At 40.0% G+C, this 22,318-nt stretch overlaps 1 protein-coding gene across 5 annotated transcripts; it reads right to left on the bottom strand.

Moving 5' to 3' along the window:
* Positions 1-403: 403 nt before the first annotated feature.
* Positions 404-22,305, bottom strand: rxrba (retinoid x receptor, beta a). Of its 5 annotated transcripts, none has more exons than XM_008302409.1 (13): positions 22,289-22,305; positions 21,174-21,322; positions 18,502-18,737; positions 17,725-17,878; positions 17,383-17,562; positions 15,559-15,579; positions 13,633-13,793; positions 13,305-13,434; positions 12,202-12,334; positions 9,535-9,570; positions 7,566-7,657; positions 7,291-7,396; positions 404-6,624 (listed from the first exon to the last, which is right to left on the bottom strand). In XM_008302409.1, exons 2-13 carry the CDS (start codon positions 21,187-21,189, stop codon positions 6,477-6,479), a joined length of 1,413 nt encoding a protein of 470 aa, XP_008300631.1. In that variant the 5' UTR covers positions 21,190-21,322; positions 22,289-22,305; the 3' UTR covers positions 404-6,476. The 5 variants fall into 5 exon arrangements, with proteins under 5 accessions (XP_008300631.1, XP_008300630.1, XP_008300632.1 ...); XM_008302408.1 differs by lacking the exon at positions 22,289-22,305 and adding an exon at positions 22,133-22,217; XM_008302410.1 differs by lacking the exons at positions 15,559-15,579; positions 22,289-22,305 and adding an exon at positions 22,133-22,217.
* Positions 22,306-22,318: the final 13 nt, after the last annotated feature.

Consider the following 22,318-nt stretch of genomic DNA (forward strand, 5'->3'; position numbering starts at 1 on the left):
CACCCGGTGCCTCTAATCGAGGGAGGAGAGAGAAGGTGGAGCGACAGCAGATGGTGGTTGTTAAAAGTTGGACAGGACAAAAGGTCAGTGCTCCCTCTAGAGGCTGAAAGACGGGAGTGCAGTGCCAGTGGTCACCCGGGGCCCTGGGGTCCTGCTGGACTGAGGAGCAGATCACTTCTCCAGGACACAGAGCGGGCCCAGTTGGTTTGATCCATAACATCCACAGTCAGCAGGTGTTTTAGGTGGAGCCTCGAGAAGTAAGTGCAGTCTGGTAATCTTCAATCCATACAAGTGTGCAACTACTATAACTTAAAGTTTTCATCATTTACATCTTGCAATATTTGAAATTACTTCAAGTTTTTTTTGTTTGTTTGTAAAAATAATAAATGAAAAACACTTCATGTACAGTATTAAAACCTTTACTCGGACATGATACAACAAACAGAAACAAGATTCAGAATTAATGACTGAAAAAATTATTCTTTTTTTTTTTTTCTTCTTCTTCTTTCAATCCCCGAAGCACACAATAGTCAATCAGCTCCACATGTATGATGGAGTCGGATACAAACAGGACAAAGAACAGACACAAGAGAAAGAGAGAAAAATTAAAAATAAGAGTGACAGGTTCCATTCTGATTTTACAGTTCTTGTATTTGTTTAATACTTTGTAATAAACAAAAGATGAATAGCATAGTTGGAGAAGAGGGAGACAAGAAACAAGACAAAGAAACTGTGTGAAAGTGAAGAGTAAACAATTAAGGAAGATTCTAGATCTACTGGAAAATAGGTTTTTCTGTTTTTCGTCTCGGTCAATCACTGAACACCTGATCCGAGTTCTTCAAGTGCCTGCCCTTCTTTTCTCTCTCTCTTATTTTTTTAAATCTCTCTGACCAAGCCTACACAAATTCTCCAACCTTTAACACCAGCAACCACCTCCTCCTTAAGAAGAGCAAACATGTTCACTCCAAGTCCATTCAATATAACCAGGTCCTGGTGAGGGGTGTCCCCTAACCTGTGATTTCCGGTGGCCTTTGCACAGCGTCGCTATAATTGGAGCAACGCGCCTCTGAATCCAAATCCAGCCACATTAGGACTCTAACACAGTAAACACCCGGTCACAAAAAGTACCCAACCAAATCCAACTGAAGAAGAGCAGGTCCAGGACTAGGCCAGGCAAGCCCTGTCAAATCATTCCTTATTTTCATGTCACTCATATGCATTTACCTGTGGCTTAGAAACCAAAGCAGATGTTTTCAGACTGTGGGACCCTATAAAAAGCACCAATGCACAGCTTGAGCACCCAGAGGAGTCCACACACTGGTCTGCTTCTCTCTCCTGGGACCAGTCCTCCCCTCTCCACACGAGCTGTCATTCCATTCCTATTAGGGCCCCTCTTTAGTATGCATTACACAGGCCAAGGTTAGTGCACACTCTTTAGTGTGCTGCACAATAATCACAACATACATGACAGACGAGCACTGGGGACTGAGTGGCCCTGCATTTAAAACGGCCGCAAACAGCTTGGCAGTGATAAATAAACCAGTGAGGGTGGTGTTTCAAGGCTGCATAGCACACACTGCGCCTCAATGATCACAACAGGATGGGCCTTGGCTCCAGGAGGCCTGTAAAAACGCCACCCTGATGTCTAATCTATACATGATGATCAATTCTTCAGTCATAGCCTGTGATCCATTTCAAAAAAAGCGTATTCAATCAATGTCTTTATTTTCAAAAAGCGAGTAATTTCAAAATGTAACAAAGAGGGCGACAACAATACTGCTACACAGTCAAAAGGTCACAGCATGCGTCTGCCTTGAGTGCACACGGTTGCAACGACAAAAATTTGTGGGCGGTGCGATTCCGCGGTCTCCCATGGTGACCACGGGTCGTCGCAGCTCTGCCGTCAAGTAAAGTAAGCAAAGAGGGACACACAGCACTGAATCCCTTCTCTACAGCTCTCCAACACTTGTCTCATAAGAAGCTTCACATCCTTTTCAAACAGTCCAAGAATCGTAGGTTTATTTTACAAGTCCATTCCAATGCAAAGCCCAGTCATTTTCAGCCCACGTGGGTGAGTGAAGAAGCTATGTTAAATTCAAAGTAAAGCAGTGAAGACGGGGCAAAGTAAAGGAAGGACAGAGGCTGGGTTGTATTAATAAAGCATCAGCTCAATAAGCCAGTTAATCGCCCCTCTAGCCCGGCTCCTTTTCCTGCACCCTTTCATTATTTTTGCTCACCCAATGTATTTAATAGCGCTGAGCAGCTCACAGCCAAAGCTACAGTGTCTGCCAGTCAAAAGGCGCAGCTGCAGACAGATTCCATAAACATGTGCACAAAAACACACACATATCCTACAACAGATGCTAAAAAAAACTGAAATATCCAACCAGCTTTTGCAAAAACTGGTTGTCTTATGAGCAAAGCTTGAGGTGGCTTTAGCATAGGAAACCTGCACTGACTGTATAGCTTTTTTCACTGTATCCGTTCATCATCTTCTAAATGCTAAGCTCATAGCAAAACGCAGAGAAATACGGAAAAGGCATAAACTTAAATACACAGCTGTTTTAATGTAGGGATGGGAATTCTAAATGATTTCATTGCCAATTAATATAAACTTATGTAACAGACTAAGCTAAGTTTACAAATGCCAGAAACACAATGCATATACTGCATGAAAACTGTTGAACCATGTTACCACAATATGAATATACAAGTTGCATATTTTGACTTTTAGAAGAATTAACAAAGAATGATATCTGCTAAGTCAGATGTGTGTGTGTGACTCGTCTTTAATGTCAACAAGCGGACCCTCCAGCACAAGACTGACTGTATAGTTATTCCCATCCCCAGTTATAAAAACGGTGCAGTAGCAGCAGGCTTAAACATTCAACAGAGGAAGCTCCAAAAACTAAAATCCTGCAGAGAAAGTCTGTGAGTGATCAACCAACCAGAGACTATTCACACAAGCACACATCCTAAAATCAGCTTTTTCCGAGGGACTTCAGAAAAAAAAAAAAAAAAAAAGCTCATTTTGGGTTGCACTCACAAACCTACTTCCATAGCCCAACTGTCTTAGACCAGCCAAACTGTAATCCAGATCACAGAACTGGAAGCCCAGTGGCTGCAGAACCATTCTCACTCATGTCTCAAAATGCTCTTAGCTCATCTGCAGCAAACGCAAGCCTTTAAAGCACTGAGACTACACGACAGCAAATACAGTGCACGAATTCTGGCAGATGTCGGTTCTTCTCACCTAAATCATAAGCTTGCCACCATCTACCTTTTCCAACAAAATGAGTCAGCAATGGTGCACAAGGGGCTGGCTTTTCTCTGCAACAGGGAAATTAATGGACATCTGGAGACTACTTTTGTTGAGCTGGCCGTACGTATACGAGGATGGAGAAAAACTGAGACACCAAACTCTGAGGTTAGACCAACTTAGTTACATGTTAAACAAAGCACCTGTCATACAGGTCAACTGCCTGCCTCTATAACCACATAACATGGGGGAGGCCAAGGGTCCTCTCTGAGAAGAGGTATTTGGACTATCTGCAGGGCAGGAAGCTCATTGCTCACTGGTCAAAGGAGCTGGCAGACCCCAAAATTCAACAGCTACTTTCATTGCTTCCACCAGCGTAACTGCTTTCTATAATACAAAAGACTCTGGCTGTGTCTGGTAGAGTACAAAGTCTTATCAGCCACAGCCAAAAAGCACAAGCACTTAGCTGGTATTAATTTTCCATAGCTGGGAGTCTGCAATAAAGGCAGGGGTCATAAAATAATGAGGGAAAAAAAATCCAAGATAAAAATGGACATTTTAAGCGAGAGTGGAGAAAGGCTGTCTGATTTGTCTGTGTACTTGCATACTGTGTTTGCATTGATGTAAATGTGCAAATCTTAAACTAAAAGACCATATTAGTTATTTAGCACCTGGTAGAGGACAGCTGTACCTCCTCCTCCCTGTAGAATGATACTGTAAAATGTGTTTCTGATTTCTATTAAATGTGGTGTCTAACAAGAAGGCTAAGTATACCTTAGAATGCCAACACTCTTTTAAATACTCTCCTAACAAAAATGGTAGTAAAACTTTATGTGTACCCCAGTATTGCTCTACTTTGAGCATGTGTAGACGGCATAATTCATAGTTTGCTTTGTATCTCCTGATCATGTGGTAGCTGCATTTGACGTTTCACTGCAATGCTTAGATTCAGTTACTCACAAATTTCAATCACAGTAAATGTCAAGTGCCATTGTCAACAAAATCCAGCCGATCAATTACCAAGAACAACAGGAAACATTGGCAGAAGTTGGTGCAAAAGCAGCAATGAGGTGTGGTTTGGCCCTGGGCTCAAAAACAGTTTCATGGTGATGTCATCACATGGGAGGCAAGTCCAATGTTGATTCAACAGCAAAAAATAGAGCTTTAAAATTTGTTTGTTGGAGCCACGTATTTCGCTTTCTCAAGTGTGAACAGGCCTTTGTTTCTCCATGACTCCTGTGTTTTTTGTATTATTTACATCTACTGTACAAAAGTCGCAAGCACTGAGTCAATACACACTGATTAAAGTTTCCAAAGCTGCAGGTAGTAGGTGTAGGATTTCCATTATGTAGCACTAATTCATTTCATTATTGCATTCCAGCAACTTGACACACGGCCATTTGTAGCACTGATCCATCCATGAGCGGTGGGACGTAAAAATACTGCAAATAGGCCAAACGTGACGCTGACTAACTACCATGTGAAGTGCTGCCTTTTTTTGTCAGTGTCAGTTTGTGTCATTTGGTATTTATGTTTCCCACTTCTGCTGCTGTTATTCGTGTTGCAGCAAATTTTTGCATTCAGATAGAGAACAGCAGAGCAACGTCTCTCCAACATACTGTGCAAGGACGCTTCAGTAACTTCTGGGTAGAGGAGTCAAACGTCACTTATTTATTTACTCAACAGTCTCCCTGAACAGTGGGCTGCACGACTCAGATACAGGCTGTCCAATTATATGCAGAATTGTTCAGAGAGCACAGAAAATGATTTTCCTCTTTCATGGCCAATAGATAGTTAATAAAATGATTTTTTTTTTTTTTAAATAAAGAGCGACTTGTCAAGAGTAAGAGATGTTCCGCTGTGCTAGATGTTAGGCCAGACTAATAAAACTATCACCAGTCAAACTGGTTATCATCTGTACAGGAAGTGACCAAATATTTTAGCACGTTCTATAACAAATCATCACATCTGATTGGAAAATGATGCAATAATGAGAAAACCCTACACATAGTACCTTCAAATTCATCTTAGGTGTCTGAGAACAGATGGTCATTTCTAGGAAACAGGAACATTTACACAGTTACAACTCACAAAAGTGCATAAATGACCACCAGAAAATGGAGGATTTGGGGAAATAGGAGATAAAAGTGAAACAAATACTTTTTTTTCTTTTTTTTTTTTGCATGAAGCTGTACTTCCTGTGAGCCTCAAGCTGTTTAAAATGCCAACCATCTGCCAAAGTAGAGAAAAGGATTAAATCAAAACTAAAAAAAAAAAAAAAAAAATTCAAGTCATTCTTCTTGTCTTACAAAGCCCGCTGTGCGCATCAGGGTGGGAGGGACTAAGCTTGTCTGTTCAACAAAGTGCTCCCAGCCCCCTTTTCCTGGATTTCAATGCCTTGGAAAAAGCTCTCATTTCATGAGTACAGTACTTCAAAATAGAAACTCAAACAAGTTTCAGCATGAATATTCAAAAAGCATAAAACATTTCATGTTTATGAGATTGGATGAACTCACTGGGAGGGTGTGTTTGCCTGTCCATTACAGGACACCTCCTGACAATAAGAAGTGAATTTCTTTGATGGTGGACAGTTGATTGAAATGCTATGCACCTGATTTCAAGCTAAAATCATACATGAATAACTAACCGGCTAGTGATGGATATAATATACAGAGGTGCAGCTAGCAGTAACTGTAAGTAACCCAAGTGAAAACAGGGGAAGTATATCAGTTACGCAGAAGCAAAAACCCACTGCGAGATGAAGATGTGAAAACTGAAGGCTAACTTAAAATTAAGACATTTACTGTATATGTGTGATAAAAGGGGATATATTCTTTGAGTCATAACCCCTGTGGTGGAAAACTGAGTACGGGAAAAAGATGATGAAAATGTATGTATCTGTGTTTGTGTTTATCAGCACACTGTTCATGCCAAGCCATAATATGTGTGTATTAATTATACTGTATGTCAATTTATGTATGCAATTTCAAGAATCTGCATCTGTGTGTGTGTGTGTGTGTGTGTGTGTGAAGATAATTAACCACAATGTCAGAATATATGTGTTTTTGTGTGTGTGTATACGTGTGATAGCTGGTACATTAAAAACCAGCAGGTGCTGCAGTTAAGTGAGGCCCAAGAAGAGCCAATGACCAACACAGAGGGCCGTGTCGGTAATCCTGGTGTGCATCGGATCCTGACTGGACCGAACCTGGCTCCTCTAGGTGAGCTGGTGTGGTGCCTCTAGCATCTCCATCAGGAAGGTGTCAATGGGCGTATCACCAATCAGTTTAAAGAAGAACAGGTGCTCCAGGCACTTTAGACCAATGGAGCGCAGTGCTGGGAGCCTGAGGAGGAGCTTTGCAAACCTGGATGACGGAGGGAAGGGTAAGAAGGAGAACAGTGTGAGAAATGACCCCAGACCTTCTCTTCTAGTCATCATGTGAACTGAAATTCAGAAAATTCTTAGAAATCATAATTCCTCATAGTAATAGCAGAAAGCATTGTGGAAATGTAACTTACTAGAGTGGAAGTAACTGCAGCAGATTGTGAAATCATGTAGGCTGGGATTGAGGTAATGCATTCCTAAACATGCTATATGACAGTGTACAGCTCGCAACAATTGTCCACTAACAAATTATCTCTCATGTTGGTTTGCAAATGAAATGTACAGTTTGAATCTGTGTTAAGTCACCAGGTTTGTTTAATAAAATACAAGCACAAGAAAAGAAGAAAATTAGTTTTTTAAATTAGAAATATCTACAAGTGTGCAACAGCAGCAGTTATGCTCTGTAACAGTATCTTAAAAATAAGTATCAAGAGACAATTGTCCAGTGTGTTGAGTGACCGACCATTAAATCAGAGTTCACAAGATCAAGGCTCTGGGCAGAATCTACTGCATCAGCTCTTCTGTGCTGCAGTAACTGTTATAGCTGCAGAGCTGAATTTTATGAAACTGTGTGGACAAGTTTCAGCAGCAGTGCCATCTGACACAAGCGATGCCCTTACTTCTGCCTTGTGTGTTGAAGACCTACCTGCCCTGTTGATCGGGGTATTTCTGTTTGCAGTAAGCCTCAAGAGATGCATACACCCTCTCTCTCAGGAGCTCCACCTCGCTGGGGTTGGACAAACCCTTGGCATCTTCAGGTGGAGACAGAGAACATTTACAAAATTTCTACATTGTAATGAAACACATTTCCCATTATTCCTATTTCAAATTTCAAATCAGTTTTCCATACATTAATTCGTCCCCTTTGTTTTGGTGCCCCTAATATTGTAATGGTTTTCAACGTTCAACCTGACGGCCTACCAGGGTTGAATAGGATGATTGCTCGAAGGCAGCCCAGCTCTGTCTTGTCCATTTGCATGTCTCTCATCTTGCTTACGAGCTCTGTCAAAACCCTAAATAAAGGAAAGGAGATATGCAGAGAAAAGTTCCATTTTGAAACAGTAGGACAATGCCAGATTGTGGAAGACAGAAGCAGCATGGGACGAAGATAAGAAGGAAAAAGAGTGGGAAAGCAATAAAAAAAAAAAAATAAGAGAAAGACAGGACGGGAAGAAGAGAGTAAGAACAACAGAGAGAGACCAGACTCCATAATCATACATTGTTATTTAAGGCTACTGTAATGACTTTATGCCCCAAATAATTATGACGTGGCTGAACTGCTGATTCTGCAGAGAGAAAAACAAACAAAAGAAATGTGAAAACTGACCAGAGCAGCAAACTGCTCTTTCTGGCTGTGGCTGGTTCTGTTTCGGTTTGTTTTCCTACTTCACAGTTTGTTTGATGCATAATTAGCTGTGTTATCAAATGCATAAAAGTCGTGAAAATGGCTGCCAAATGTAGAAGTCTACCATGGCTGGAGAAGGAAAAGGTTAGTAGTTTCTTATTTTAGGCTTAAATATAGTTTTGTCCTCAGCTGATGATTCCAAAGAAGTATGAGCACATGGCAAGGTTCAGGTGGTAAACACATATTTTAATTTTTCAAGCACTAACACACAATTCTGCTTTTATATTTGTCACTCAGAAAAGAAAAAAAAGACACAAAAATGTATATGTTTATTGCCTTTTTAAAAATATATTTTAAGGACTTAAAACTGTCTTATTTCAATATAAGTAACGAGTTTAGTCAAACAATCCCTTTAAAAACGTTACTGTGTGTCTATCAAGAATGACAAGCGGGCCACAACAAGCTGTGTTTGCATAACTGGATGCTCTGCTTTGTACTTTAAGCAGCATCCACTCATCCGTCACAAATCTTGAAACATCACAACCTACTACAACAGGTATTCATTTATTAAAGAACAAAGCAAGCAACCAACAAAAACTAAATATGTCACAAACAGACTAAACACCAAAAAGTGCATTTCACCAACTTACCATCATTTAAGTACATTTTATTGAAAGCTTTATTAGACGCGGTGCACAATAATACAGAAAGCAGTTTGGTGTGAGCCATTACGTGTGCCCCTGTCAGGAATAAGACTTGAGCGAAAGTGGAGAAGAATACAAGCCAGGGAGTGGGGGTTGAGAGAAGTGATGACCATCAGGGACTGCTTATTTGCTACTCCATCATCTCTGATCAGATATTAACATCTGTTCTTAATCATGTGGATTTTAAGAGACATTGCCAAGCCCAAAATAAAGCGCATTGCAAAATCAAGGTTTGTTTTATACAAACCAGCACAGCGGATAAATGTTTTATTCATTTTTAGTTGCGAAAGTAGAGGAAAGTAGGAGTGATTGTGGTACACACCCAGAGTCCATGTCATTAATGTTGTAAAATGGGTATTTCCATCACAGAGGGAGTATTATTGCTCAGGGCCAACATCACCACCAGAAGACTCAACAGTAAGTTAGGGATCTTTGGTAAAACAATTGCATCTTATCATTGGTGGCCTGGGAAAGCTAGCTTCACAAAGCCTGTCCGCACATTATGTTTTGCTCATCATGGTTTGTAAGTCTCAACAAGCATTTCATTCGGTCAGAAAAGGCATTTTCAAAGGGCACAAGATTGTGCAGGCGATTGGATGCAGTCAAAGCCACAAAACAAAATATGGTTTCAAACCACACCCACATAGTCACGGAGTGACTGGGTCAAATAATTCTCTGTGAATGTTGCTCTGTCTTATATATCACAGCAGGAACTGGCTGTTGCAAAGCTGCAGAAAAAGCCTACAAGCATCAGCCTTTTAGTTGTCGCTGTTGTGTTGGTTTCCATGTTGACTCAAAGAGGAGGGGTTTAAGAAAAGTGTTTGTGTAGTGGCGTAATTACCTGTCAAATATGGCCCCAACCTCGGCATTGTGCGCCCTGTGTATTCAATCACAATGTGTTATTACAACGTCATTACACAGTTACATTGCTATTACAGTATTAGGTCTGCTTTCTGAGCCCTTCATTTGTACAGAGAGTCTACGCTTACAGAGGATTTAACATGCTAAAATTTTTAGTTTTATAATCTACTTTCTGCGACATTTTAAGCTGTTCTAAAACAAGACTCCATGGAGATTTGGCATGTCTGGGCCTTAAGTTTGTTTTATCTTGCACCTGCACCCAAACACTATTATTGTTATTATACTGCTACATATGGATAAATGTGGACCTCTGATAAACACGTAATCAGATTTATGACATCATGAACTGCAATTTTTCATTTATATTCACATGTATTAAAATAAGCAGAAAGGAGGTTATGATAATTCTTATAAGCCAAATGCATAACAGCAGGAAACCATTAGTGCACAAGAAACCGTTCTTAAGTGGAAAAACCAAATCCCTCAACTTTTAATAGGTGTTCCCAGCTGAATGTTTATACATCATGAAAAGTAATTTCAGAAATTTCACGAAACTGTGGCTATTGTGTAAGAAACAGGGGCTCGAAGTGCAAAGTACAACATTAAAGACAAGAAATTAACAACAAGCAAAACGAGTGTGTATTCTTTCTCTGTATGCCCATTACAGGTTGTCATACTTCCTGTGTGTATGTTAATGACAGCAGACACGTAGCCTCTCCAGTCTGTAGAGCATTTTTCTAAAAATTGGCGTTTTCTCTTTTTTCAGTTTGTGTTGTAAAACATTTTCTGTTGTTCTTCTGTTTGTTTGTTTGTTTTTCATTTTACTTTTTTTTTCTTTGTTTACATGCTTAGTTAATGCTTGTTGTGTTTTGCACTTCAGGGCCTCTAAAGTAAGAAGTCAAACAAATGGCAGTCTGTGACTTTATTTTTTCTTACATTACATTTATTATCCTCCATATAAAATATAGTTCTGTAGCTTCAAACAGATGCTGATGCCAAGCTGAGACAGAAGCCTGCTGCTAGAAGAGAGCGATGCTACGAGAAGATTGTCAGAAAAATCATTGAGCCATTTGCCATGAGCCCAGTTAGCTTGCTTTAAACCTGACTTGATTGGTAGGCAACATTAACTGTTTAGAACAATGCAATTACTGTGTAATTAACAGTGAATTAACACGTTGTGATGATGTTGGGGTTTTATATAAAATTTAAAGATCTGCAGTATTGCTTATGATCAGGGCAAGTGAAAATGTAATGTAAAACACTCAAAGCAGTTGAAATATCTTAAAACCTGACAGTGGAGTCTGTCCACAAATAAAGCAATAACATCCCATTATGACATCAACCAGCATTTATTACGACTTAAGTGTCGCACCTCAATAATATATCAAAATACAAAGAAGTAAACAGTTACGTCCTAACAAAGAAAAACTAAACAAAAAAACTCTTTATTGGTTTCTAGCAACATATCAAAAAAAATTTAAGTTTAAAGTAATAACTGATGGTTGATGCCATATTGCTGAAAGCTAGAAAGGCCATGGCTGTATGTTTTTAGATTTGTAGTATTTTGTGTTCAACTGATGATTTAATAGGTAGTTTGAGATCTCAGATTTAATTGGCTGTTTTACATGGAGCTGTATATGATTCTGCACTGACACTACACCTGTGGTCAGCAATCATATAGTAGTCTACAATAACATTTCTCTACAATTACTTATTGTGCCTTTGACCTTAGATAGATATAAAAACTGAAAGCGATTGCCTCAAGGCTGCTAATCACAGAAAACTACCCAAAATTGGTGCACTTGGATGTAATAAATAATGAAACCGCAATTATTTTTTTAATGCAAAACCAAAAGCTCCTTAGGTGAAGATGACAAAACAAAATATACATACCATGGCCTCTACAACATTCTGCCAATAATGGGATGTAAATTTATACACTAACACATTTCATGTTATTTTTTTATATAATTTGAATCTGACCATTTTAAAGGGACATTCTTATTAGATATCCGCACGTTAGTATTGTACATTTGCCAGCCATTATCACATTATCAAGTGCTCCGATGGGCGCTATGCCACTGAGTGTGTGTGTGTGGGTGCGCATGCATGTCTATGGGTAAGCATTAGTCACCAGCCTCCCTGGCATGCACCGTCATCCTACAGGCAGCACTAAAGAAGCCAATGCAGAACACAGCAGCTGCAGCCAACCAAAGGTGAAGACACCGTATCCTAAATTTAGATTATAAAAACACAGTGAACGTGAAACCATCAGAGAGAAAAAAAATAAATTAATATGGATAAATGAAGGCAAAAAGTGTTCTTCCTTTCTTCACATAGCTTTCAGAACTGATGTGAATTAACCAGAGAAATTCAAAAGGGGATTGTTGATTTTATTTGGCTTTTTGGGATCATTTGATTTTTTGGCTAACAGCTTGTGATCCTAACACTGTGTAGAAGTTCGTTCTATGCAATTTGTTTTTAAAAATAAAGTAAAAACATCTCTAAAACAAACCCTCCAGTGAACACAATGTTGTATTGCTGCATGTCATCTCCAACTGGATCACCCAGCCAAACTCCTGGGTGGTGGGAAAAATCCCAAGTGTCGGTGTTACTCTGTTTGTGCAGACATACATCTGAGTATTACCTGTCAAAGATGGCTCCAACACCTGCACTGTGGGCACTGTTCCTGTGGACATGCAGACCAGTGGCCAGTAAAATCCCATCCTTCACCGAGATGGAGCGATGGGAGAACGATGCGATCAGGAGTTCATTCCAGCCTGTTGAAAGGTTGCAATTTTAGCACTTTTAATGAATCAAAATGTCTACATATTATACAAATGCGCTGTTTGTTTCAGGTTTGCTAATATTCCTGGTCTAAATAAACTAATTAAAGATCTTTTAAAAAACACCTACTGTCTATATTTTACAACTGTTTAGCCATATTAGGATGTAGTACTAACATGTATCACCTGAGGCTAAAGTTAAAAACATTACTACATGAACTACATGCATAGATCAAACCTTCTTTAACATTTTGAGATTGTAGGACAGAGGAGAAAAAAAAAGAACGATCCCAGTCATTAAAGTTTGTAGATCCTATTTAGCTCTATCTGAAAGACAAAAAGATTTACACTATAGTTCCTCATCATATCAATATAAAAAAAAAAAACAAAGCTAACAACATACAGTGGGTTATCACTGTGCAAGGTACACCTGCACAACATTACAGTTGCAAAGCCTTGCAAACAAACTATGTTAATATTCAGTTGTGCTTGACAATGTGTTCAAGACAAGTTCATTTAAAGCTCCAGTTTTCGTGGTGTAAATGGTTTTATTATAATAATATTTAATGCCTCACAGTGTCTGCTTTGTCCACTCTTCTTTACATACATTACAGGGTTCAAATGTTGTACTGGGAGTTGTATGAAGGTATGACAGGCGTTTTTGCAGAACTGCAGAAAACCCTGAAAGCTTAGATTGTGTCAGCACTGAACATATTCTAACTTAGCATTGACAGACCATATTTCCAGCTTACGTCCATTTTATTTCAATGCTGTGCAAGTGCAAGTTTAAACTTTAAGACCACTGTCAAGAAGGATAACCATTGTTTGCATTAAACCATTTTTTTCTGCATTTAAAAAAAAAAGGAGGGGGGGTGCTCGGATTGCATTCTTGCATTAGCTGACAATAAACAATGTTGGCAATCACCAGTGATTCATCGAACGTTTTCATGTCAGACTGGCTTACCTGCACGTAGCAAGATGACCTGATCGTCCAGTGGCAGCTCAGAGAAGTGAGGGATCCTCTTGGCCCACTCCACCAGGGTGAAGAGCTGCTTGTCTGCTGCCTGACAGATGTTGGTGACAGGATCGTTGGGCTGAAATAAACAGATTGCTGATAAGGATTTCATCACCACTTCACCATATTACTCATACCTGCAGCCTCAACAAACACATAAACTGGCAATCACATTATGTATTCAAACTGCATCTGTAAGTGAATTGGATAATACTTTAAACACAGCACCTCTAAACAACACAGCGTGTGGCTAATTTCTACCACCCCGACTACTCACAGAGCTGCCGCCTGAGCTTCCATCTGCATGAAGCTCTGTCTTTTGCTCTACAGCCATCTCTGCTTCCAAAATCTTCTCTACTGGCATCTCCTCGTTCACTGCACTCGTCGACTCCACCTCACCTTCTCGATCCTTGTTCCTCTGCCGCTCCTCTTGGACAGCTGCAGGGCAAGGGATTAGGGTGTGGAGAGAGGAAGACAGGGCGAAACAATAAAGAATAAGAAAGAGGAGGAAGAGGGGGAAAAAAGACAAAGAAGAACAGGAAGTAAAAAAAAAATATGGGTGATTAGAATGGGTGAATGGATGTCAATATGAAAAGAAAGAATTAGGAAAAGTGCAGGAGCAAAGGAATGTATAAGTAAGCAAAAAGGCAGGCATGAGTGGAGAACAGCAGGATGAATAATAAAGATGTGTGCCAACACACAACAGAATAGACAAAGTGAAAGAAGCGAATTGAAAAATAACAGTGAATGTGTGAACAATAAAGATGAGAAAGGAGGATTGGTGCAGAAAGAGGTGTGCATACAGAAAAAAAAAAAAGCAAAAGGAACAAGGAAATGTAAGAGTAGGATCAAAAATAATGAAAAAAAATGCAAAATTAAAAAAAAAAAAAAAAAGTGGGGCAAAAGAGACACATGTGCAGTTCATGATAAAAAAAAAGTCTTCCGTACTGTCTTTCATACTTGAAATGAACCATTAAAGACATACACAGTATAAATTATTATTAATAATAACTAACTGTTTTAAAGGACATTCAAAAAGAAATTACAAAAAGGTGGTATTGTGAAAGTGGAAATTTTTAAAAACTTAATTTTAACTTAACTTGCATTTAAAGTGTTTTGTTTCTTTTCCTTATCCAGATAAAAGGAATCAGGGTTTCTTTTTTAAAGCAGTTCAAACAAACCAAGTTACTACAGAAAGCAATCAAGTAAAGGCAATAAAGACAACTCCATTCCTCGAGGTTCCTGTGTAGACACTTTACTACACACTAACCCAATTTTGACAACCCAAAAGTAAGTAGACAAATTAAACAAACATAAAGTCATGTTGTGGCAAATCATTTGTAATCCAAAGGTCCAGCAGTCTTCGCCGTCAAACCACCACCCATAGATATCAGCAGAAACAGGCTGAGGTTATGTGAGAGTCAAGAACAGCCTAAACTTGGCTGCTTTATGCAAACACCAACAAGTTCTATCATACTGATAGTATTAAACAAATTTTGCCATTACTTGAATGGCAAAAAACAGAATCTATGAAGGTGCAGCGATATAAGTGATGCCATTCCTAATGTACGTAGAACTCAAATACCAAATTTTCTTGGATTGGGCTTTAAAAACCAGCATGTAGAAAGTGTCTTAACAAAGTCTCTGTCAAGAAAAAATACTGCTTGATTTCACCAACAAACCTTATTGGTCACCGTGTCTGTAAGTGACGGAGAAACAGAAACGAAAAGCCAGAGGGCACTGATTTAGAAAAGTGGGCTTGTAACACTTTGGATGTCAACATTGGCTTGAAAATCTGCCAGAAATTCAATTAGCATTTATTCTTGCGCTACCAAAGTATCAAAGAATGCCTAAAAATGGACATTTCTGCTTCTGAACAGATGTGGAACAGCTCTGTGGCTGACTGTACTAACTGTGGCAATACTGGGCAGCATCCAGATGGGAGTAAACAATAAGTAACTTCTAAGTGAAGTAGGGTGATGATTAAAAGAAGCGTGCATACTCAATAAACTCTCCCTGCATCCATAAAGGTTAAAAAACACATGGCGAAGTAATTCAAGGCTGGCACTGGTCCACCTCTGAGCACTGGCAAGAAGTTAACATTTTATCTAAGTCCTACTAATCGAAGGGCAAAGTAATATCTCTCTGCTTCTTGTGCACTCATACAGACACAGACACACCCCTCCCTCCCTCTTCTCCTTACATCTGTCGTTCATCTTGGCCACTACAGAAGGAGGGAGGGGGAGAGAGAGAACGAGAGGAAACAAAAAGAGGAAGAGAGGGGGAAAGGGGTTAGTGTTTACAAGGCTTACCCACCCCCATCTCCCTCTCCATCACTCTTTACTCGTTCTTTCTCTCCTCTACTGTACAAATATTCTCAGACATGGAATATGTAACACGGCTGCTTTGTCAAGCTTTGTATCACTCACACATGAATCACTAAAAGGCTCTACTAGCACATTCCAAGACTTAGATATGGAATATGTGGCCTTCAACGCCCAAGACTGGACTTTACAAGGGGTGTCATATTTGTGATGTACCTTAATGGTCCTGTTAAGCTGCCAGGCTGTCACATATTCAGTGCAAAGTGCAAGTGACTCTGATCAGTTTTAAACCAATTTCCAGCCATTTTTGCAAAATATTCAAAACCATTCCTCTCTGCAGTCAAACCAGTGGCTTCTGAATGATGTCTGGGATTAAATCACGGCTTCGTAAAAACTACTAGCCAGGCAGTCTTGATTGGTGAGCAAACTTAATGTAGAATAATCTTGTGTGAATGGGTCATCATTTTCTGCATGCCTATCCAACTGCAGTCTTTTAGACTTGTGCAGTGTTGAAAGTAATACAGAAACTCACCGATCTAGTAAGACTGCTGTCGTGAATTTTAATGATGTGACCTGGGTGTGTATTCCAAGACGAGATTGACATGTTAAATTAGTGCCAGATTAAGGGAAAGCGGTGTAGGTTTGAAATGGGCTTTACTTAAACTTTCTTGGGTAAAAATGCACAAGAAAAATATCCCTAATTATACTATATATTTAATACAATCTACAGATAAAGGAGGACAAATCATTTACAGTGTTTAGATTTACAGATTGAGCCTTTGCAGACTACACCTAAACTACCTGCTAGAGACAGCAGCTGACCTGAATGTACCCTTCATCTTTGTTGACAACACCGCACACACATCCAATCTACGTATTCAATATTTACTTATGATCAACCTATGATAAACGTTACACTGTAACATACAAGTGAATTCAGTCTGAACCTAATAACATGGCATAAGAAAGCACAATACAGTTAGCTCCTAATTACAGTGCTCAACTCTAAGAGACTTAGCAGCAGATAATCTCAGATGGACTGGCTTAAAGTGGATCGAGCATGATTTTCAGTGTTAAGACACTTGTAAAATGCAGGATACAGATCAGACCTCATTATTAAAGTAAAACACTCCGAGCATTACATGAATAAAATTAGCTATATCAGATCACTGTATTATAGGATCCTCAAGCGTTTGTCTTAAGCAACACCTGGAGTTTGACATTTAATTTTAAACACAACAGGAATCTTTTTAACAGTGTAATTACGATGGACGCAATGACAATGTTTAGTATAGATCAACATCAAAAAAAATGTGTAAGGGCAGTAAATAACTTTTAGGTACTAAAAATAGCTATTGTGCACTGGATTTTCAAGAGGGTGTGAAAGGGCCTTCAAAAAGGGAGACACGTGATGACCTAAAATTAAACTTTAAAATGCTGACTTTGAACAAAGCAACTCCTGAGCTGGTAGACAGTCAGTGTATGTGTAGGTGTAAAGGAGAGTGAGGTTATTGAAACTAGCTTACCAAATGACATTTTCAAATCCAGTTTAAGTCATTATGTGCATGTGAAAATGCACCACTTGTTGTGTTTAATTCTAGAATCAGTTGCATGGAAAGAAGTCACGGAGGCAGAATTTTTATAGGAAGCACAGAAAGGGTTGAGAACAGGCTATCTACAGGGACTGGTTCCTGCTTGCTCACCTTCTCTCTTCATGCCCATCGCCAGGCACTTCTGGTAGCGGCAGTACTGGCAGCGGTTCCTCTGTCTCTTGTCCACCATACAGTCTTTATTGTCCCGACAGGTGTAGGTCAGGTCTTTGCGCACTGTTCGCTTGAAGAAGCCTTTGCAGCCCTCACAGCTGTATACACCATAGTGCTTACCTGCAGGTGTGGGAAGGAGGAAAGCAAAGAGCCAAAAAATTCAGGAAAAAAAGGAATGACATTATCTTTGGGCCTCTGACCAACTTTTTAATTGCTTACACTAAAAAGACCAAATTCAAAGGCAACACGCAGGCAAGAGTTCCACTGCAGTTGTCCACTCACCAGAGGATCTGTCTCCACAGATGGAACAAAGGCGTTTCTGGGAAAGCATTGGCCCTGGGCTGTGAGATGACAACTGCTTCAAGCCCAATGGAGGTTTCACGTCGTCAGAGCTGCTCACTGCATGGAGTCCTGACATAGACACTGTCGAGTTGATCTGAAAAACAACAGAAGAGAAGGTAAACACAACAACACCAAGAACATAGAATTAACATAAGCCTCTGTTTTTAGAGTTTTTCCAGTTTCTCAGTGTCTCCAAACCCCTCCTCTGTCTCGAACAAACCAGCAAACACAGAGAAGACAACTGATGTTTCAAGACAACTGGCATGTAAATACCAGGACAAACAGATGGAAGAATGAAGAGCTTTATATTCTAATATGCTTTAATGTTAACCATTGAAATGAGGCTTTGAATAAGTTAGATTGGTTGTCACTTTGGTTGTAGCAAGCAGTAGCCAAAAGGTAATATGTGACGTCTTTGTATTCTATTCTATCCTAATACTTTTCAGTTGATTATTTTATTTCTTTTCTCCAGTGCTTCTGAAATGAAAATTCTTTTTAAGAATACTTCCCAGAAAAAATGCTAACAGAAATTTCCAGGTGTCCTGGAGCTCTACATTATTCTCCAACATTAAAATATACTTTTCTTTTTAAAAAGACAAATTGTTTTGACACTGACACCTACACACCCCTGTGTTGCTAACTGGAACACAGTGACTGGGGTTTTAAACTGTACAAAAACATGAACATTAAAGTAAAATGTGATCTGTGCTGAATTACCTGGGGGCTGCTAATTGGGCCGTAACCCACTGACGGTGTGCCTGGCAGGCAGGGTGAGCCCAGTGAAGAGCTGATAACGGAAAAGGGGGAGCCGATGCTACTGATGGGGCTGTTTACTCCTGTGGTGGTGATGGGAGGCAGGGAGGTCATGGAAGCCGCCGCTGAGGGAACCAGTGGAGGCGAGCGCTGGCCCGATGGAGGGGAGGACACAGACGAACTGTCTGGACTGCGAGAATCTGACAGAGAAGGTCGGAGTGAGTTTGATGGTGTAAAAAAAACCTAAATTCACAACTAGATGGGCTTTCTGAGTGACGCCAGAAGTGACGTGCATGCTGAAAAATAATAATCGGAATACATGACAGCCTATGAGAAGACCAATTTGTGGAGCTGTTTTGAATCTAAAACTGCATAAATCACAAAACTAATGGGCGGAAAATGTTTCTTATCCCAAGAATTACACTCATCGTTAGCTGAGCATGTAAAGGTGCAGCTAACTGGTCAAAGCCTGGATTTAATGACGGCTGTGGGTGGTTTTACACTGAAACTGCTGGAATAAACCCCTGTTTGAAGAGCAGCTCACACTATTACTTTGTGTTTACAGCCCTTTATTTAATACTGTTCAAAGCTGTCAGACTGTGTATTTGTAGCACATTTAGAGTTTCAGTACAGGACTTGGTAACAACTGCTACGAGAATGGCTCCGTTGTTGCATAAATGTAACACATCTGTTGCACAAGGCTGTGAGGTATATTCTGAGGGAGGAGAAGGGTTTTCATATATAGTAATGCCATCATTATAATAATCAGAATAACTGAGTGTTAACTTGTGCAGCCATCAAACAATACAGGAAGCTAATACAGTAAATGCCAACATGCTTTTAACCTGTGCTGTCATTGCTATGACCTGCCGCATTATACCTAAAAAAGCCTAAAAGCAGCTTAATTTTTAAATGTTGAAAACGTTCATAACCATGAGATCATGACACAACACTGTGGCTGCTTCTATTCTACCTCTCGGCTGTGCACTAATCCTTGATGGTTTTAAAGCATCCCATGTAACCAGTCAGTAAAGAGGATGCTTGTTTGAATGAAAGCATCTCAGTTTTTTTCTATTGACAACAGGTGACACACTCAGACACAAATATGCTACTTCAATTATGAATTGAATACCAGCTGTAAAAATAATAATAATAATAATAATAAAAATCATCACAAGGAACTACTTATCCTCAGGCCCATCGGGTATATTTCCAGTGGGGTAAATCACATGTTTCAGGTTTGCACGAACTGATTGCATTTTAGACAAAAACAAGACAAATGCAAGTCTAGCATACACACACTGACAACTGAACAATACAGTGCTGTCCCTGTTCTAACCTCTACTGAGGCAAAGGACACTTATTTGCAAAACATTCTCACTGTACAAAGAAATTTTTGTCTCACAGTAAATTGTGCTTTGCTTTAACACTGAATATGTTGACTAATAAAATATTCTGGAAACTAAAATTGAATTCTTTTTTCTGTTTTTTCACACAGAAAAGAGAATTTCCTTACCTTGGAAGTGTATTTGTTCTATCTGACTGGTGTGCAGCTAAGACAAGGAAATTTAGTTCATTTTATTTCACTTTTCTAGAAACAATTTTTTGGTTCTGTAATCTGAATGTGGTATATTTTGGTGCTTTTTGGGTCAGACTTTCAGTAATAACAGGCTTTAATTCCACGCTGGTAGATAAAACCCGTAGTATTTTCCTCCAGCCGTCCTAAAATGTGACACTTTCTTCTGCAGCTGGCTGTGCTGCATTCTCACTGCTTCACAATGTGCACTTGGTTGTCATCTGATCTAATCTACTTTTCTCAGAAAGAAATCAGCCAATCATGCGCTGTCACAAAGCATCTACTGCATTCCACGGGGAACATTGCTCACAACGCCTATCAAATCAACATTTCTCTTTTATGCAAACTCCTTCTTCCTCACTAGGGTACATCAGTTTCTCTCATTGATAAAGTTATGCACAGCACAATACCAACACTGGCATAGTTTGTCATTATGCTTCTGGTGCAGGAACGGAGGTTCAAAGTGCTGATACTGTAATTTTCTTTAGATAAACGGTTAATATACACTAGGAATGCACTGTATGCTTTTTTAGAGCACATCAGCACCTTACCAGCAACCATGATTAAGACAGAGACAACATTTTGAAGATGTTGGATTAAATATCAAAATGAGGTTTTCATAGTTTTGTTGTTGTTGGAGTATTTGGGTTTTGTTCTTGCTGAAAAGACACATTGTTCAGGCAAATAGGAAACATAAATGCAAAAAATAAAAGCTATATTCAAACCCACTTTGGTTTGGAGGAATGGTGAGAGGAAAATGTGGACAACTGACCCCGACTGACTTTTTTCCATGACTGTATGATCTGCAGGAATAAGGACAACTGTGGCGGCTGTAACATGTGTGTCTGTTGTTCTTGGACTGGTTTGTGTTTCAGCATAAGTCATATCTCATAACCCTGACTATACAACAGCCATTACAACAAATCTGCAAGCATGATTTGTAAATCTGGAGCTGTTACTGTTCTAACATTAGTATCTGCATGCAGTGTTTTCGGGACGATCAGATTGTTGCATTGCTGATTAATAAATCTATGCCGATTTTGTTTTTTTTTTTACTCACCTCTACTGTCTCCCATGATGGTGGCTGGGACACCGGGGCTGGCTGGCAGCTGTAAGCCGACGTGCTTCCGTCTCTAACAGCCCGCTATCAAACTCTAGACCGCGGACTGAGGCCCGGGCCGGAGTTGTTTAGGGAAACCAAAAACGGGTCTGAAATTCCAACACAAGAAAGAGCACCGTGTAAGATAATGGTGTGGCACAGAGCGCCCATTTAGACAGAAAACTGCAAAACAGCGCGAACGTCTCTCAGTCCTTTGCAGTGTTGGTAGTTATGTGTCTGCTTGTCAGTCGAAATATTTGTGCATTTGATGCCTTTTTTGACATTTTATGTAACGTTACAGCAGGACGTTGCAAAGCAGCCAGCTGCTCAGCTGATGCCAAGATTGTCTTGTCCTGGTACAGTACAGGGCGAAGACATTGTGTTACTTGGCAAACAACTATTGATACCAAAACACCGACTGCGTTATTTTTGGTGAACTCCCTCAATAAAATGTCCTGCACCATCACACAGTGGAGAAAGCCCAGACAGATGGCAACAGACGGTCGTTCCTGAGGCTGGCTAACGTTAGCAATCACATAGCTCGTAAACTAACCTAGCTAAGTTAAAACGTCTGTGCCTACCGTGAAGCTAAGTCACTTGTGTTCGGCGTGTACATCAAACTGTAATTACATATCTCAGCACAACGTGTAACCCCCAACAAACCTTTCATGTTACTTTTGGCGGAAATCATGCTCAATCTGGGTTAAGTTGGCAAAACAAGCTAGGCGCTACGGCTAACTACGTTTAGCCGCCTAACTTAGCTAGCAAGCTAGTTAGCCCGACTGCATCGGAGGAGAGCTGGAGAGTCAAGAACAAACCAGTCTACCACCGCTTGTTCCGCCTCTATCTCCGTCTCCTGTTCGCGGAACAGCTACGCAATGCAAAGAGACATTTCGTGCAGATAAATATGAATTACTGACGGTTTAGCGGCACAGCTTCTTCGCATGAAAAGATGTGGCGACTAGGCCCCGTGCGTGTCTGTCTCTCCCCCCACTTTGCCTCGTAGTCAACCCTCCCTCCCCCTGCAAGGATGAAAACATGATGATGGTGGAGGATTTGGCTCAGCGCTCTCTTACAGTCGAACATTGGCCCCGAATCACTGCGAA

The sequence above is a fragment of the Stegastes partitus genome, unplaced genomic scaffold (genome assembly GCF_000690725.1).
Source record: "Stegastes partitus isolate 25-593 unplaced genomic scaffold, Stegastes_partitus-1.0.2 Scaffold1810, whole genome shotgun sequence".
In the NCBI taxonomy this organism is placed as follows: domain Eukaryota; kingdom Metazoa; phylum Chordata; class Actinopteri; family Pomacentridae; genus Stegastes; species Stegastes partitus.